Source organism: Sorex fumeus, unplaced genomic scaffold (genome assembly GCF_029834395.1).
Source record: "Sorex fumeus unplaced genomic scaffold, SorFum_2.1 ptg000063l, whole genome shotgun sequence".
In the NCBI taxonomy this organism is placed as follows: Eukaryota; Metazoa; Chordata; class Mammalia; order Eulipotyphla; family Soricidae; genus Sorex; species Sorex fumeus.
This window is the reverse complement of record NW_026606120.1, coordinates 8,215,415-8,232,542: the sequence shown is the minus strand read 5'-3', so window position 1 is coordinate 8,232,542 and position 17,128 is coordinate 8,215,415. Positions and strand designations below refer to the sequence as shown.

At 56.4% G+C, this 17,128-nt stretch overlaps 1 protein-coding gene across 14 annotated transcripts in view; it reads left to right on the top strand.

Annotated features, from left to right (window-relative positions):
• The window catches only part of MEGF11 (multiple EGF like domains 11), a 311,370-nt gene that overhangs the window by 274,408 nt on the left and 19,834 nt on the right, over positions 1-17,128 (top strand). For all 14 annotated transcript variants that reach the window (XR_008794233.1, XR_008794235.1, XR_008794234.1 and 11 more), the window contains exons 11-15: positions 10,394-10,514; positions 11,036-11,199; positions 12,567-12,669; positions 15,348-15,494; positions 15,677-15,811. Coding sequence is in view for 11 of the 14 variants with exons in the window: in XM_056127064.1 (XP_055983039.1) it covers positions 10,394-10,514; positions 11,036-11,199; positions 12,567-12,669; positions 15,348-15,494; positions 15,677-15,811 (670 nt within the window). In the remaining 3 variants the exon portion in view is untranslated. The remainder of the gene's footprint in view (positions 1-10,393; positions 10,515-11,035; positions 11,200-12,566; positions 12,670-15,347; positions 15,495-15,676; positions 15,812-17,128) is intronic.

Genomic DNA, 17,128 nt, shown 5'->3' with positions numbered 1-17,128 from the left:
TTCTCACCCTCCCCCTGCCTCCATGGCAGACATGATTCCCCATAATCTCTCTCTACTTTGGGACATTATGGTTTGCAGTACAGATACTGAGAGGTTATCATATTGGGTCCTTTATCTACTTTCTGCACACATCTCCAATCCCGACCAATTCCTCCAGCCATCTTTTTCTTAGTGATCCCTTCTCTATTCCAGCTTCCTTCTCCCCCCGCTCATGAGGCAGGTTTCCAACTATGGAGCAATCTTCCTGGGAAGGCCCTTTGCATTTCTTTTATTTATTTATTTATTTATTTATTTTTGCTTTTTGGGTCACAGGGGTTCCTCCTGGTTCTTCACTCAGGAGTTACTCCTGGCGGTGCTCAGGGGACCATATGGAATGCTGGGAATCGAACCTGGGGCCGGCCGCGTGCAAGGCAAATGCCCTACCCGCTGTGCTATCTCTCCAGCCCCTGCATTTCTTATCAATCAACAAGTATGCAGAAAATCTACAGGGTGGTCAGGCTGGCTGGAGTCTTTCTGGCCATCTGCCTTGGTATTGTTCATTATCTTACTCTCCCTGTGAGCTCTGGGGCTGACTTTTATGATGGATGATTGTTAACTCCTTGTTTATCAGAAAACCCCAGGAATCTGCAGGGAGTCAGAAATGTAGTCTGGGTCAGCCCAAAGCAGGATTGCTCCAAGCAGCTGGCCAGGGGAAACCAGGGCTTCCTCTTTCAGCAGGAATCTGCTGGGGGTTCCCAGGCAAGAGTGAGAGGTGGGGAGGGGACTCAGGGATGGGAAATCACGTGGACAAGTTGGGGAAATGGGCTTCATGTGTATGGGTGACCCTGCAGCTTTACTGGGGGACACTGCTGGTGCCTGGTTCTGGAAAGCAGCCCTCCCCGTGGCTCCCCGCCTACTCCGTCCACAGCCCCTACCTTTTCCAGGGCCTTCATTACTGGGATCTGGTTTGGGGACTTTGCACCAAAGTCTTACTCGGAGATGCCTGTGGTTTGTGTTTCTTTGTTTGTTTTTTGTTTTTTTGGGGGGGATTTTTTTTTCTTTTTGGGTCACACCCGGCTATGCACAGGGGTTACTTCTGGCTCATGCACTCAGGAATTACTCCTGGCGGTACTCGGGGACCATACGGGATGCTGGGAATTGAACCCGGGTTGGCCACGTGCAAGGCAAACGCCTTACCCCCTGTGCTATCTAATTGAATCACTGTGAGATACAGTTACAAGCTTTCATGTCTGATTTCTAATTGAATCACTGTGAGATACAGTTACAAGCTTAAAGACCATGCCTGTGTTTTAAAGACCCCCCTCGCCCTGGAGTCCAAGTCTGGTGGGTCCCTGACCCTGTGCTGGCTGCCCCATGACTCCAAAGGGACCATGAGTCCAAGGAGCTCCTCAAAGGCTGCGGTGGGGGAGGGGGGCTGCTGGCCCACTTGGGAGAAACTGAGCACTGCAGGGGGCCCAGGCCAGTGACCGACCATGTGCTGGGAATCGAACTCAGGTCAATCATGTACAAGGCCAGGGTTGTAGGCTGTGATGGAGTCCCTTTCCTGCTCTGGGTCTCATTTCCTCTGTGAGGTGATGGGGCTAGGGATGAACTCCTCCAGCCCCATCCCTGCGATTCTGAAGTATGGCTCCTGCCCGCCATGCACCCCGACCCTGAGTGGGAGGCATTATTTATTTTGGGGTGCAGAGGCCCTTCCCAGCTCCCACCTGCACTCAGGTGCACTGGGCCCTGGAATTCAGAGCTGGGCTTATCGCTGGAGATGTGGGATGAGGCTGAGATGGGGCTGGGGGGGAGGGTGTCAGGGAATCCGACCTGGGGTCTGCCCACTGTTTTACTGGGTCCAAGTTGCTTTATCTTCTGCCCAGCAGGGCACAAAGCCCAGCCTGGGACAGCAGGTGGAGGAAGCAGCCTGCTGGGAAGTGCAGGGAGACATGAGTCAGGTTGTGCACCCAGAGGCAGGAGGAGAGTCTGGGGGCCCCTGGCACAGACCAGCACCACCCTAAGGCTGCAACTCTGGAACAAAGGAAGGATCCGATTCCCTCCTTCTCTTGGAGGCTGCCCCACCTGCCTCCTCCCCCTAAGCTATTAACATCAGAACCCCCATCTGCAGGAGTAATTAGGGACCCCAGGAGGGAAGGGGATTCCTGCCAAAGATGTGATTACGGCTGGGAAATGAAAGATGGTGCAGGGAAGATGGTGAATAAATTACTGCAAGGTGGGGGGAGGGGTGCAGAGGAGTGGAATCAAGTTTCCCAAAAGTCCGGTCCAAAAAAGCACTTGGAAAGATCTTTCTTTCTCCCCTTCCTGGGACGGTGAGGAGGTGCCCCCTAGTTCCAAGCAGGAGCTCCCAGTGAGCTGGACTGCAGGCCGAAAGAGAAGCCAAGACAGGGCGGCCACTATGCTGAGCCTGGTATGCAGTGTTGTCGTTCCTTGTGGCACCTCCAGAGAGGGGGAGGGGGCTGGAGTGATAGCACAGCCGGTAGGGCGTTTTGCCTTGCACGTGGCCCACCCAGGTTCAATTCCCAGCATCCAACATGGTCCCCCAAGCACTGACAAGAAGTAATTTCCTGAGTGCAGAGCCAAGAGTAACCCGTGAGCATCATTTGTGTAACCCCCGCCCCCGTCTCAAAAAAAAGTGCTCCTGAGTTGCTTGAAAGCCAGGGGTGGTTCATCAGAGCTCCGCAGAGCCTGGGGCAGGGCGTGGATGGAGACAGCGTGGGGGAAGGCAGGCCAGGTGGGGAAGAGAGAAGAAACTCGGCCGAGCCTGAGCCCATTGTGCCTTCTGGCTCCTTCTGGGGTTTGTTGGGGTCTGTTGGGTGGAGTCTTGCCTTGTACGGCAGCCCTGGACCTGAGCGAAGCACAGCAGGAGGGACGCTTGCCTGGCACGCGCCCAGGTTCAATCCCGGAACCCCAGAGAGTCCCTTGAGCCTGCCAGGAGTGAGCCCTGAGCACAGCCGGATGTGGCTCCCCAAAATAAACAAAGAGAAGAGGCGGTCATTTCTCAAACCTGCGATTAAGCAGAGAGCAGCCTCAGCTCACCAGCAGCTGTTGCTCTGGACACACGCCTCCAGGCCAACCCTCCAGCCCGTTCCTGCCCATCCCAGAGACTTGGGCACACGGGGGCAGAGATGTGAGCGAGCGAGGGTGAGCTGTGGCTCCCCCTGCCCCACCCCTGCAGCTGCCCTTCCTCATGCCGTGTGCAGCTCTTCCCCGACACCCAGACACCATCGGTGGTTGCTCTATCAGTGACACACTAATTGGGCCCAGCGAGGTTTGCCCTGCTCCGAGGAGGCCTCCGCGGCTGCCACGAGGCCCGGCTCTTCTCTTTGCCTTGTGGGCCCCATGTCATTCTTTCTCCTTGGAAGATCATGAGCGAAGCTTCCCACTTGGGCCTGAGCCGTAGGAGCCAGGATGGGGCTGCCAGGGACACTGGGGAGACCGGCACAAGGAGGCCCACAGGCCATGCTGGTGCCCGGCTTAGCACAAAAGCTGACTGTGACCTAGTGAAGGGCTTTGCCAACACAAGGCCCAGTCCAGGTCCGCAGGCAAACTGGCTGTGACGTGACATCCCACATCACAGGCAGCCCCTCAGGGCAGCAGAGAGGGGAGGAGGACAACTGTGGACTGGGAAGACCCTGAACCCCTCTTGTGCCACTGGAAGCTCCAGGAAGGGGGAGACCGATTCTGTTCTGCTCCCGGGGCCCCAGCAAGGCATGGAGGCGAACACATCTGAAGGCGGAAGCACATTTCTTAGGGGCCTGAGAGTCAGTACAGTGGGGAGTGTTCTCACCCTCATTGATTACCCCAACTCTGATTCAATTCCTGGAACCCCACATGGTCCCCGAGCCCACCAGGAGTGATCCCTGAGTGCAGAGCCAGGAGTCAGCCCTGAGCACCGCCAGGTGTGACCACAACCCAAACAACCAAGCAAAGAACATAAGACCATTTCCTGAATAACCAGATTCAGCCCCTGTGCCCTGAGTCCCAGGGGGAGCAAAGGCTGTGCCCGGCGGGGGCCAGGGCCTGGGCGATGGGCCAAGTAGAGCGGGCTCCATCTTATCTCCATGCAGTTCCTAACTAGTGCATAGAGCAGTTTCCTATTCTAGATTCAGGACCACTGTGGTTTGCACCACAAAGGAGTAGCCATCAGGGCCCCTGCCCTGCCTGTGAGAGGGTCAGAGGGGCCAGAGACCTGGGGTTGCCCAACTGCCCAGGGCAAGCGCTTGGGCCTCACTCAGGCACATGCTTGTGACTGAGGTTCAGGCTCTGGCCACAGGGCCAAGGCGACACCCAAGATGTTGGTTCCCGAACCCACTCCTGTTCTCCACAGACTGACAAAGCCATTCCCAGACCTGGGTCCACCCAGGGGTGGCCCCCTCCCCCACCGAGCACCTTCACAAGGCCTGCACAATTCACATGCCTGCACAATTGCCTCCTTCTTTCATGTGGAGGCTGGTCAACTGCACTCCAGCCCTACGTCCTTCCACTGGAGAAATCCTCATTAACCTCCTGCCCACCGCAAGGATCAGGGGTGAGCTGCCCGAGAAGCCCAGCTGTTGATTAATTCTCCCCAACACAGCCCAACTACAAAGCAACATATTGCAGGGGAGGAAAATTCAATAAACAGCGTTTGAGACAAATTTAATAGGACAGAGAACTCATTACCAGCCTAGGTGCGGGCTGGGCTGCCGCGCTGGGTGGGGAAGGGGCCGATGGGGGATGAGGTGGGCCCTGCCTCTCCTGAGCAGGACGGGCTGGGAGGGGCAGGGTCTCTCCTGCCAGTGGCACTTCCCAAGCAAGTTCAAGATGTGAATAGCCCAGGACTCGTCTATAATGAACCGGCCTCGGGATGGGCAGACGTGCCCCCATCCTCCCTCCTGCTCCATCAGCCACTGGCCAGGCTTCCCCTGGGGCAGCTGGAAGTACAGACATGGGTGAGAGATGGGGGGGTTCATCTCTTGGCCTGGGGTGAGGGGATTGTGATGGCCAGAGAGGAGAGGTGAGGCTCTGAGAACACCTGCTCAAAGAGATGTGGCTTGGAGGCCGGAGAGATAGGATTGGAGTGAAGGCACTTGCCTGGCACATAGACATCGCTGGTTTGATCCCCACCACCCCAGGGTCCACCAGGAATGATCCCTGAGCACAGAGCCATGAGTGAGCTCCGAGCACCACCCAAGAAGGTAAGGTAAAAGGTAAAGGCCCTCCCGTTGATCGTCGATTTGCTCGAGCGGGCCCAGTAACGTCTCCATTGGAGACTTTGTTGTTACTGTGTCTGGCATATCGAATACTCTCGGTAGCTTGCCGGGCTCTCCGAGAGGGGCGGAGGAATCGAACTCGGGTCGGCCATGTTGGCCGCGTGCAAGGCAGACGCCCTACCCGCTGTGCTATCGCTCCAGCCCAAGAAGAGTTTTAAAAAAAAAAAAAAGACAAGTAGAAGAATCAAGAGATGCAAACACGGCCTCCCACCTGCCTCCTTCCTCGCCCAGGATGGGGGTAATGGCATCTGTTGGATTTGCCTCAGGCCCAGGATAATGGCCCAGCATGCTTTGCAGACGCTGGGACCTGGGTTCAAACCCCAGTACCACGTGGTCCCTGAATGCTGCCATGTGTAGCTCTGCATGCCCCAGGGGCACTGGTGGGGTGATTGTGGTGGTGCACTAGCACTGCTGAGCCTGGGCAGCACCGAATCCTCAGGCCCTAGCATTGAAGTGCTGACAGGGCCAAAATTGCCAGAAGAGCGTGAGCACCCTCATTGATTACCCCAACTCTGAGGTAAACCAATAAAGAAATCAGAAGATGCTCTTAGCTGTAGCCTAGCCAGAGGTTGGCAGCTGGAGACTGACGGAGGCTACAGCAAAACGGCCAGGAACGGTTTTCAACTCTTGACCACACCGCTGGGCACTCTGCTGTTACCTGCAAGGATGCTAACTAAAGCATCCAGGTTTTCCTTCTGCTTTTAGTTAGAATTAAATGAAATCTGAGAACGTGCTCGGATTGGGATCTCTGATTGGCTACAACTGCTTGGACTGGGACTTCGGATTGGCTGTAGCTGCTTGGATCAGGACCTCTGATTGGCTGTGGCTGTTTGGATCTCAGACTGGGGCCTCTGATTGGCTGTAAGTGACATGATAGGGATTTCTAGGTCATGGTTGGTGGACATGTTGCTGTCACCAAAATCACATGGCCAGCAGCCACTGGCCAAATTGCAGCTATCCAGCAGCAGGGAATCGTGTGAGCTGGGAAGGATCTGCAGAGGAAAGACGCTCACCAGGGTCCTCGCTGGTTGGAACTTGGGAAGACACATTGATTTCAGCAATGGCCTGTGATTGATCAGGGACCAAATGTCCCTGTACTGCAGTCTGTTCGGAAGCAGTGAGGCATACAGGAGCTGTGGACGCAGCTCCAGGGAAGAAGCCGAGAAGAGGTCTCTGAGATGCTCTTGGGCCAGGAGCCGGCCAAGTCAAGCAGAAAAACAGTACTTCAGTGGGGAGGGTAGTAGTTGGCTTTGCATATGGCTGACCTTGGTGCGATACCTGCATCTCAGGTGGTCCTCTAAGCACCACCAGGAGTGAGCCCCGAGCACAGAGCCAGGAGTCAGCCCCAAGCATCACCCCAAACCAAAACAAACAAGCAAGAAATTCAGGTGCCCTTTCAGATGCCAACTTGCCCCGACCTGCACTCACAGCCCAGCCCTGACTCTCTGCTGTCCTTCTGAGTGTGGACGTCCACATCGTGACTTCCAGGCTGGATGGGACTAGGCCCGGTGTGGCGGGGCAGGGGATGGGAGAAGACATGATCTCTGTGGCCAGCTCCCCCACCCCGGCGGCCCTGATGGGGCCACTCTGACCCTCAGTCTCCTCCTCGCTCTGACCCACTGTGAGTGCCTGTCTTGCTCATAGTGTGTCCCTGGAGTGGCCGTCTTCACCCGCAGGGATATTTCCTGGGCGAGATCTGGAGGCAGGGGGAGGGTGACAGGGAGCCATGTGCAGCGCCCTAGCCCAAGACCTGGCCCAGCTTTGCCAGTCTGTGAAGGGGACCCCTGTAGCCTGTGGTCCCAATGATATTTGGCTTTCTGTAGGCTGTGGCAGCCCACCAGCTTGCTGGCTGTTTCCACAGTACTTCTGCTGAGAGCTTGGGGCCCGGGGCAGCCCAGCAGATAAGCTCCCCGCTCTCCACAGCGTCTTGGCGGGACAGACTGCCCAGGGACACAGGCCCTTATGGACTCAGCCAGAGTGGCCAGTATGAACATCGCGAAGGGCTGTCAAGGGCAGAGACTACGCCCCAGATCCACTCCACAGTATTTTGGAGCTGCCCTCACTCGGCAGCCAGGAGTGAAAGCACATGGGAAGTTTCCAGTACCACTGTCCTGCCCGCGGACACCAGCGTGGACACAAACATCTCCTTTCTGTCCCTGATTCAGGGGCCTGAACCTCAGCAGGGTCCCAGGCTTGAGCACTGAAGTCACAGCCCTGTCCGAACCAGCTCACAGCTCCGGGTGCTAGGTCATTGGCTGCCTATGTGTGTCCCCAGTTCCTGCCAGGACATGGCTGTGGGGGCAGGGGGACAAAAGGGTCACAATTGTCTACCCCAGTCCACCCAGATAATTCAACAGATACCCCAGAAACAAGCCAGAGTCTCAGAGATATGTACACTGGCAATCAAAGCATATAAACAGAAATAATGAATGATCCTTCCCCACCCCCCACCCCCATCCCACTCCACAAACACGAGACCATAAAGCTAAGGCCTGCCATGGTACCCAAAATTGGAGAGGCACAATTGGGAGAATTGGAACACTCCAATCTGCGTGTTGGAGGCTTATGCCAATTCCCCACGCCCTGGGAATCACCAGTGTTGGCCAAGGGACTCCAGGATTTGGGAGGGCTGTGGAGGAGGAGGGTAAGAATGAGAAGTGAAGCTACTCATTGGCTCAGGTGACCATCACAAGGTGCCAGGATCAAACCCAGGTCAGCTGTGTGCAAGGCAAGTGCCATAGCCACTGCACAACCTCTCGGCCCCCAAAGCCCAAGTCTTCTGGCATGTGTGCCCCCAACCCCTTGCTAGTAGTTCCCGCATTCTGCACACACCTGGAACATGCCAAGTTCTCCAGCTCCTGGGCAAACAGCCCGCCTCGCTTTCCCTCTACACGGTCTTTCCCACACCCTCACCCCTCCCACGTCCCCTGCCTGTGCCTTCCTGTCACCTGCTCCCCCTCGTGCAGACAGCAGCCCCCATGCCACCTCGGACTGCATGCTCTCTGCAACCTCATTTTTCTTTTCTTTTCCTTTTCGTTTTTTTTTTTTTTATTTTAGGTCAAACCCAGCTCTGCTCAGGGCTTAGCCCTGGCGGGACTTGGGGGACCATATGCGGGACCTGGGGATCAGACCCAGGTCATTTGCACACCTGGCAAGTGCCTTATCCCCTATTCTATCTCTCCTGAGTCAAGCCCCCTTCGCCAGGCACCTGCTTTTCCTATTAAGCAGGGTGAGTACTGAGCAACAGTTCCCATTTCCTGGGAACCCCATGAGGATTGAAGATAAGAGCATTCAAGGGCCCTGGGGCTGCCAGAGCACCCCTGGGCCTTTGTTTTTAGGGCTCTTGGCCTGATTGCCTCTGACGTTCAGGAGAATGGGAATAAGGTCTAGGGTTGTTGGTGAAAACCAATTAAGACTGAAAGGCCAGGGCTTACCTCTGTGCTGACATGGACTCGGGCCGACTACGGACCCAAGGGCCACCTTCCCCAATTGCCCAACCTGGAGCCTCACCCTGCCCAGGGTCACTGTCTTTGATTTCAGTTACCACTCTACAAACAACCACAACTTTTGGTGGCTTCGAACAACCTGTGATTATCCTCTGACAGGGCTGCATGGCAGAACTTCTTAAACTTTTCCTGCTAGCCACCTCTTTTCAGCCAAGAAATGCTGCATGGGTGGGCACTGCCAGAAACAGCATGGATGCATGGCATGTCTGATTTTGGAAAGCATACCTTATTGTTGTGTTTGCTGAAAGCATGCCTTTTTATGGTGTTTTCTTTTTTTGACCAACCTAGTGAGCTCCGGGATTACTCCTGGTGGTGCTTGGGGGACCATGTGGGATGTCAGGGACCAAATCCAAGTTGGCCACACACAAGGCTAGCACCCTAACCACTATACTATTGCTCTGGTCCCTTGGTTTGTTTTGGTTTTGGTTTGGAGTTACACTTAGAAATGCTCAGGGCTTATTCCTGGCTCTGTACTCAGGGATCACTCCTGGTGGCCTTGGGGGACCATATGGGTGGCAGAGATGGAACCCGGGTCAGCCATGTGCAAGGCAAATGCCCTACCTGCTATACTGTCACTCCAGCCCCAAGTCTTTTAATTCATTTCTGTCAGAAGTAGAATGAGTCAGAACCCTTTTACCATCAGCTAAAGTTTTTCAGCCCCATATGCAGTTATCCTACAAGTGGTGGTGACCTGCAGGTCAAGAAACTCGACTGTTAGTGGAAAGTTTGACTTGTGTGCCCAAAGAGTAAAGGCAGGGTGTCTGTATATGGTTCTTTTCTGCTGATTCCTGCACATGAATTCATGATAAGGGTAGCAGGACCCAGGTCTTGTGGCCTTCGCCCTAGTTTCTGGAGCTGCTGTTGACCTCAGTTCATGGTTTCCTTGCTCCATCTTCAGAGACACAGAAAGCAGTGGAGGACTCCGGGAGCATCTGTCCTGGCTTCTCTGGACATCTTTTTTATTTGTTTTGGGTTTTGGTTTTTGGCCCACACTGGTGGTGCTCAGGACTTACTCCTGGCTCAGTGTTCAGGCTCACCCTTAGCAGGGCTCAGGAGACCCTATACGGTGTTGGAGATCAAACCCAAGTCACGCCTTGTATAAGGCAAGCACCTACCTGCTGTCTTGTTGCTCCAGCCTCTGGTCATCTTTTAAGGACTCAGGTGAGGGGGGCCATGAAAGGCTGGAGCCTTGCACATTCTATGCCACAAGTTCAACCCCCAGCCTTGTGCTGAGTATAAAAATCTGGGTGACATCCCTTCCCCAAGTAATAAGTATTCTTTTCTTATGTTTTATTTTGCTCTTTGGGTCTCACCCAGCATTGCACAGGAGTTACTCCTGGCTCTGCTCTCAGGAATTACTTCTGGCAGTGCTCGGGGGACCACATAGGATGCTGGGAATCGAACCCGGGCTCGGCCACATGAAAGGCAAACGCCCTATCAGCCATGCTATCACTCCAGCCCTAAAGTAAGGATTCTTGAGATTAGATTGGGCTCACCTGGATAATATGAGCTATTGTCGCATCTCTAGACCCTTAACTGCGTCTCTAAGTGTTCTGCCCTGGAAGGAAACCTTCACAAACTCCCAGGAGGGGTGGAGTGGGGTGGGGGCTGACGGTGCTCCTGCTCCTCCAGGGCGAGGTGTGCGCCGTGTCCTGTGCCGTGGGCACCTACGGCCCCAACTGCTCATCCATCTGCAGCTGTGAAAACGGCGGCACCTGCTCCCCGGTGGACGGCTCCTGCACCTGCAAGGAAGGTAACCTCCGCCTGTCTCTGGGCCTGTCCCTGGGGTGGCCTCGCTCCCACTGAGTAGGAACCCCAGGAGGAGGGGGCAGGATCAGGCCAGGGAGCCAGTCCAGGGGACCCGGGGTCACTGAGGCAGGGTTGCACAGGGCAGGCGAGTGACTTGCAAGAGCAGCCTGAGAGCCCCAGGAGCAGCTGAGAGGGTGGAGAGAGGAAGCCACAGAGTCCTCAGGGAGCAGGGGTCCCCGCAGGAACTGGCACAGACACCTCGGTGGTTGCTGGAGGTCTCAGCCACCAGCAGACACGACAGGGAGGGGCGCCCCTGAGTCCAGCCTGTGACAGAGCTGACCCGCAGGGAGGGCAGATGGGGGGCAGCCCCGGGGAGAGGGGTGCAGCCTGACCCCCCCCATCTGCGCCCGAGCAAGCTGCATGAGGCACGCGGGCACGGACCCCCGGCCCAGCCTGCTGGTCCCACTGTCGCGTCCCGCCCGGTGCATCCCCGAGGAGCGGTGGCAGCCGTGTCCCTCCCCACAGGCTGGCATGGCCCCGACTGCGCCGTGCCCTGCCCCAGTGGCTCGTGGGGGCTGAGCTGCAACCAGAGTTGCGCGTGCGCCAACGGAGCAGCCTGCAGTCCCGTTGACGGCTCCTGCGCCTGCGCCCCGGGCTGGCTGGGGGACACGTGCGAGCAGCCCTGCCCGGTGAGTGACTACTTGGGCCTGCACCCGCTTGCCTGCCCGCCCGCTCGGCCCTGCCCTTGGAGCACACGCGAGGGATCTGCCGTGCGGGGTCCCTCAGTCCCCGGCCTCCCCCCGTGACACAGAGCATCGTTTCTACCCATGGGGGACACCCAAGCACATGCGCTCCCAGATGCACCCCCGGGTTCCTAGGTGCAGCAACCAAGCGCCCCCACAGCAAAACTGCTGTTGCAATAACCTATGCGAGGACGCAGCTGGTGACAGTACTAGAGGGGCCAGGGTTCAAATCACCGCTGTGCCCTGGCCTCCTGTTCTCTGCACTCAGGGGTCATTCCTGGTGTGGCCCAGGAGACCACATGGGATGCTGGGGATGGAGCCCAGGATTGGTTGCTTGCAAGGCAAGTGATTTCCCTGCTGTATGGCTCTGGTCCCTGGCTTCTGTGACCTTGAGCATATTACCACTCCACAGCTCCCCAAGCACACATGCGTGTGCGTGTACACACACACACACACACACACACACACACACACACACACACACCATATACCTGTGTCTCCTCTTTGATGAGTACTGGGGCCAGGAGTGTGGCTCAGTGGTTAGGCACTTGCCTTGCATGTGTGAGGCCCTGGGTTGGATCCCTGGCATTGCCCCTCAACCCCCAAAGAAGTGTCCCTTGTGCGTATATTGGAACCCTGGCATAGAGCAGTTGTGAGGATGAAGTAATGAGATCTACATGTTGTGCGAGGCCTCAGGTGGATCCTGGCACTTCCTGGCCCGGCCCCAGTACTGCTATAAAGAGAAGGAAATTCGTCCTGTGTAAGGCTCCGGGTAACAGATGAGCACGCAGTCCAGGCTCTTTGCCACTTTCTTAGTAATGAGGAGTAAATTGTCATCATTCCTCATGTAGAACCAATGAGGTACAATTTGTAGCATGTATTTACAGTTTGGGGGGCTCCAAGCAGTGCTTAGGAGCCCGGGGGACTGTTCCACGATACTCAGCCAAACCAGGCTCACGGTTGCACACGAGGGCCCGTGGGTGCGGAGTTGCACAGGCTCATTCTGCTGGATCAGTCTGCAAGGGCCTTAACCCCGAGCACTTGCAGTGTTAGCTGATGTCCATCCCAGGCCTCTAAACTTGACCACTGAGGAACAGGACAGGACTATCACCCCCTTCTTCTAAACACTGTATTCTGTTAGTGCAACCAAGAGTCATTTTCATTGTGGTCTTGTTGATCCCCACTTACAAAACAGACCCTCCCTCTCCCCATCCCATCTCAAGAGCTCAGCCTCGGTGACTGGGGTTTGTCATCAACACCCCCCAGACACTTGGGGCACTGGGCTGACCACTGCTTGCCCCTTCTCTCTGCAGGATGGCACCTTTGGGCTAAGCTGCAGCGAGCACTGTGACTGCAGCCATGCGGATGGCTGCGACCCCATCACCGGTCACTGCTGCTGCCTGGCGGGGTGGACAGGTAACTGTGCGTCCAGTCTCGGCATGTTCCTCCCTCTGTCCTGCTCCTTTCCTCCTCCCCGCTTCCGTGTGCTCCCCAGATTTGCGCTGGCCCCATTATTCCCTTGCAGCTCCCCGTTCCTTTCACTCCAGTGCAGATGTACACGCCGGGCCCCTGTAGTACTAGGGACACCCAGTTTAGAAACCAGACGAGGGCTGAAGGGGAAGCCGGTAGGCACCAGCTGTGTTTGCAGAGCTGGGAGCAGAGACAAGGGCCTTTCCCCCATGCTCATCACCCCCTTCTCCATCCCACGCGCCTGCTGCCCCATTCACTGTCTTTGGTCCCTGCCTCAGTGTCCATTGCCCGGCTTCCCCACGTTCCTAGCAGCTGAGCTGCACAGGGAGTCTGGAGGAGCTGAACCCAGAGCCGGGCCTACGGACTCCCCTGGCACCTCAGGGGCTGCCGGAAATCTAAGATCCTGGCCCTGCCCAGGCCCAGGCCTCTTCTCCCCACCCCCAACTCCAGCTCTGCCAGCCCACAGCCTACAGCTGCAGCCTGGGCACACGCTCACACATATACTTACACACAGACACACTCACACTCTTACACACTCTCACACAAATGCACACACTGACACACAATACATACACTCAGACACACATTCACATATGCACACGCTCACATTCACACACTCGTATACTCCCACACACCCAAACACACATGCACACACTCATACACTCACACACACACTCTCACACACAGACACACTCACCTAATACACACATTCACACACACACACACTTGTACACTCCCACGCCCAAACATACATGCACACACTCACTCACACACACTCTCACACACACTGACACACTCACACAATACACACATTCACACACGCACACACACTCACATGAGCACACACAGTCACAGTCATACATTCTCATACACATACTCACATTCACACACACTCATACACACTCACACACAGTCACATATTCTCACACATACACACTCATACACACACACACTGACACTCACACATTCATACACTCACACATCACACATACTCTTACACACACATTCATACAGTACACACATACACACTTTTATACTCACTCACACAATACACATATACACACTCATACACAGGCACACTCTCACACAATACACACATCACACATTTACATATACTTGCAGACTCACACACACACATACACTCACACACATTCACAGAGTTAAACACATACACTCACACTCACACACCCCAGCCTGCTGCTGTCTCCGGGATCCGCAGTCCCTGCCCCCAATACCTGGGGGATCCAATAGCACTGCTGCTGACGCACAGGAGGGTGACCCCAACTCTGAGCTTCAGAGCACCCCAACCCTGGTTCAGCTGTGTCTCATTGGGTCTCCACGGCAGGGACCGTCGGAGGGAGTGTGGAGCCCCATCCCTGGGAACTCAGCCCCTGCCCCTTGAGCACCCTACTGAGGAGTCCCGTGTCCCTCACTGTTGTCTGTCCATCCGCGCGGCATTGCGGCAGCTGACCAGGTGGCAGCTCCCTTTTCCTTTCTAAACAAAGTGGAATCAGTCGCAGCACAAAGGCAGCACCAGCCCCTCACCCTGAGGACAGGAAATAGCGCTGGAAAGGATGCCCATCTCCCGCGGGCACCTTGGCTCCCGGGCCCTAGGGCTGGCCCTGATGCTTTCTCTGGGTGTGACTGGAACATCAGGGGAAAGAAGCTTCTGGCCTCAGCTCCTGCTAGCTCACGCCAAGCACTGCCCCAGTTGGTACTTTCTGGTCCAGCCTGGCTCCTCCATGCTTTGCTTGCAGGGAGGTGGGTGCCCGCCCCAGAAGTGCTGGGGGTGGGGTGGGTCGTCCATAGAGATATTCAGCCTGGTGGCATGGCCGGGGCTCGACATGTGGTGCTACTCCTGGGCCCAGCCAGGCCACACGGGAACAGACTCAGGCCTGCACTGTCTCGGCCCCACAAAGATTTTTATCCAAGGGACCATTCTCCTGGCCTCTGCTCTTTGAGTTAAACATGAGTTTTCTTTAATCTCTCTCTCTCTCTCTCTCTCTCTCTCTCTCTCTCTCTCTCTCTCTCTCTTTTGGTTTTGTTTTGGGTCACACCTGGCAGTGCTCAGGGGTTACTCTTGGCTCTGCACTCAGGAATCACTCCTGGAGTTGGAGCTATAGCACAGCGGGTAGGGTGTTTTGCCTTGCACACGGCCAACCCGGGTTCGATTCCCAGCATCCCATATGGTTCCCTGAGCACTGTCAGGGGTAATTTCTGAGAGCAGAGCCAGGAGTAACCCCTGTGCATCGCCAGGTATGACCCAAAAAGCCAAAAAAAAAAAAAAAAAGAATCACTCCTGGTGGTGGGGACCATATAGAATATTGGGGATGGAGCCCACGTCAGCCTCATACAAGGCAGGCACTCACCCTGCTGTGCTATAGCTCTGGCCCGCACCTGGGCTTCTCTTTCCCTGGTCAATTTCTCTGTGGCTTGTAAGTCCCAATTTGAGTGTCACCTCTTCTGGGAAGGCCTCAGTGACTGACCGACCTCAGCCTGGCTTTGCTCCACATTTCCAGAGTTGCGATGCTTTCTCCTTCCACCCTACCCCCACACGCCCCCACACCCCTCCCCTGGCATTGTCCCCTCTCTTACACGGACCCACATCTGCCCCTGGCCCACAGGCATTCGCTGTGACAGCACATGTCCACCTGGCCTCTGGGGCCTCAACTGCTCGGCCACCTGCAGCTGTGAGAATGGAGGATCCTGTGACCCTGCGGATGGGCACTGCGAGTGTGCCCCCGGCTTCTGGGGCCCCTTGTGCCAGAGAAGTAAGGCTGGGGGGCTGGGGCTCAGCCACCCCCACGGCCCCGTGCCGTGTCCCCGGTCTTTGCCGTCCCCGGTTAGGGCCCTGCTGGGGTCTCTGCCAATGGGAGGGATGGTCCCGAGCGGGTGGCTGTGCCTGTCCCCTGCATCCTGGGGGCTGCTGAGCTCCACCCCTTCCCCCCCGCAGTCTGCCCCCCTGGGTTCTACGGCCACGGCTGTGTCCAGCCGTGCCCCCAGTGCGTGCACAGCAGTGGACCCTGCCACCACGTCAGCGGCGCCTGTGAGTGTCTGCCAGGCTTCTCTGGACCTCTCTGCAGCCAAGGTAGCGTCCTGGGGGGCGGTAGTGGGAAGAGAGGGAGTGGAGAGTCTCCACCGTGGGGACAATTCACGGCCCGCCATTCCAAGAGGTGTGCGCCAAGGGGCTGGCCAGCTGGTCTCAGTGAGGGTGCTGGCCACTGGCTAGAGCCATTTCCAGCCTGTTCCTGATCTCATGACTTGACATTGAGTCCCTGAAAATGGGCGGAGTGCAATCGAGGGAAGGCCCTGCGGGAGCTCCTCCAAGTACAGGCAGAGAGGGCAGCTGGGGAGCTGAGGACAGAGATGCCCACGGGAGCCAAAAACTTCACGGCCTCCCAGCCCACACTCAGGGGAATTCACTGTCCTCTGCCCCAACCGTGGGACCCCCAGACCCCTCACTCCAGCCTCTGACTCCTGGGGGAGTCACCAGGCCTTCCCTGTGTTGGGTGCAGCCAAACTGGCTCTCAGAGTGGAGCGGGGGGGGGCGGTGAGTGTGGATGGGAGGGGGGTACACAGCCCATGGTTCATTCCTGATTCTCCCCCTGGCTGATGCTGGGTACCAGAGGTCTTAGGCAGTGGGGAGATTCAAAAATCGAAAGATTGGGGCTGGAGCAATAATAGCACAGTGGTTTAGGGCGTTTGCCTTGCACGTGGCTGCCCCTGGTTCGATTCCCAGCATCCCATATGGTCCCCTGCGCACTGCCAAGAGTAATTCCTGAGTGCAGAGCCAGGAGTAACCCCTTTGCATTGCCAGGTGTGACCCAAAACGCCAAAAAAAAAAAAAAATCAAAAGATTGAAAAAAAAGTTTTGAAAGATGGGCATAGGTCCTGTAACTATCCCAGACTTTGCTGGGCCATGGGAGTGTGGATTTGGGGGGCAGTGCCACGCTGTGCAGGGGTGAAGCTCAAAGGCAGGGGAGAAGGGAAGGGTGCTGGGCCCAGGAAAAGGCTTGGCAGTGGGGGGTGGTGGGGAGGGTCAGCGGAGGGGAATCAAAAAGTTGGCCCGGGCCTGGGGAAGAGCACTGGCCGTGGGAGGCAGAATCCGTACGCTCACCCCTCAGGAGCGAGGAATTTAGAGGATGCAAACTCAGAGCTCAGGCAACGTCAAGGTCATCGCTGCGAGATCTCCTCTGGCCTCTGCTTAAATACTTCTGCTGAGAACGCCGGCCTCCCGGGGGGCCGATTCTTTTGATGAATAATCACCCCGAGCTGGACTATTTTTGTAAGCGTCTGGGCCGTTAATATGTATGAGTGGAGAGTTTACTCCACGATGCTTCGAGGTCAGGAGAAGTTTGGGCCCCCGGGAAACATACGTGACAGTTTCATTTGCTCGCGGTTCTCC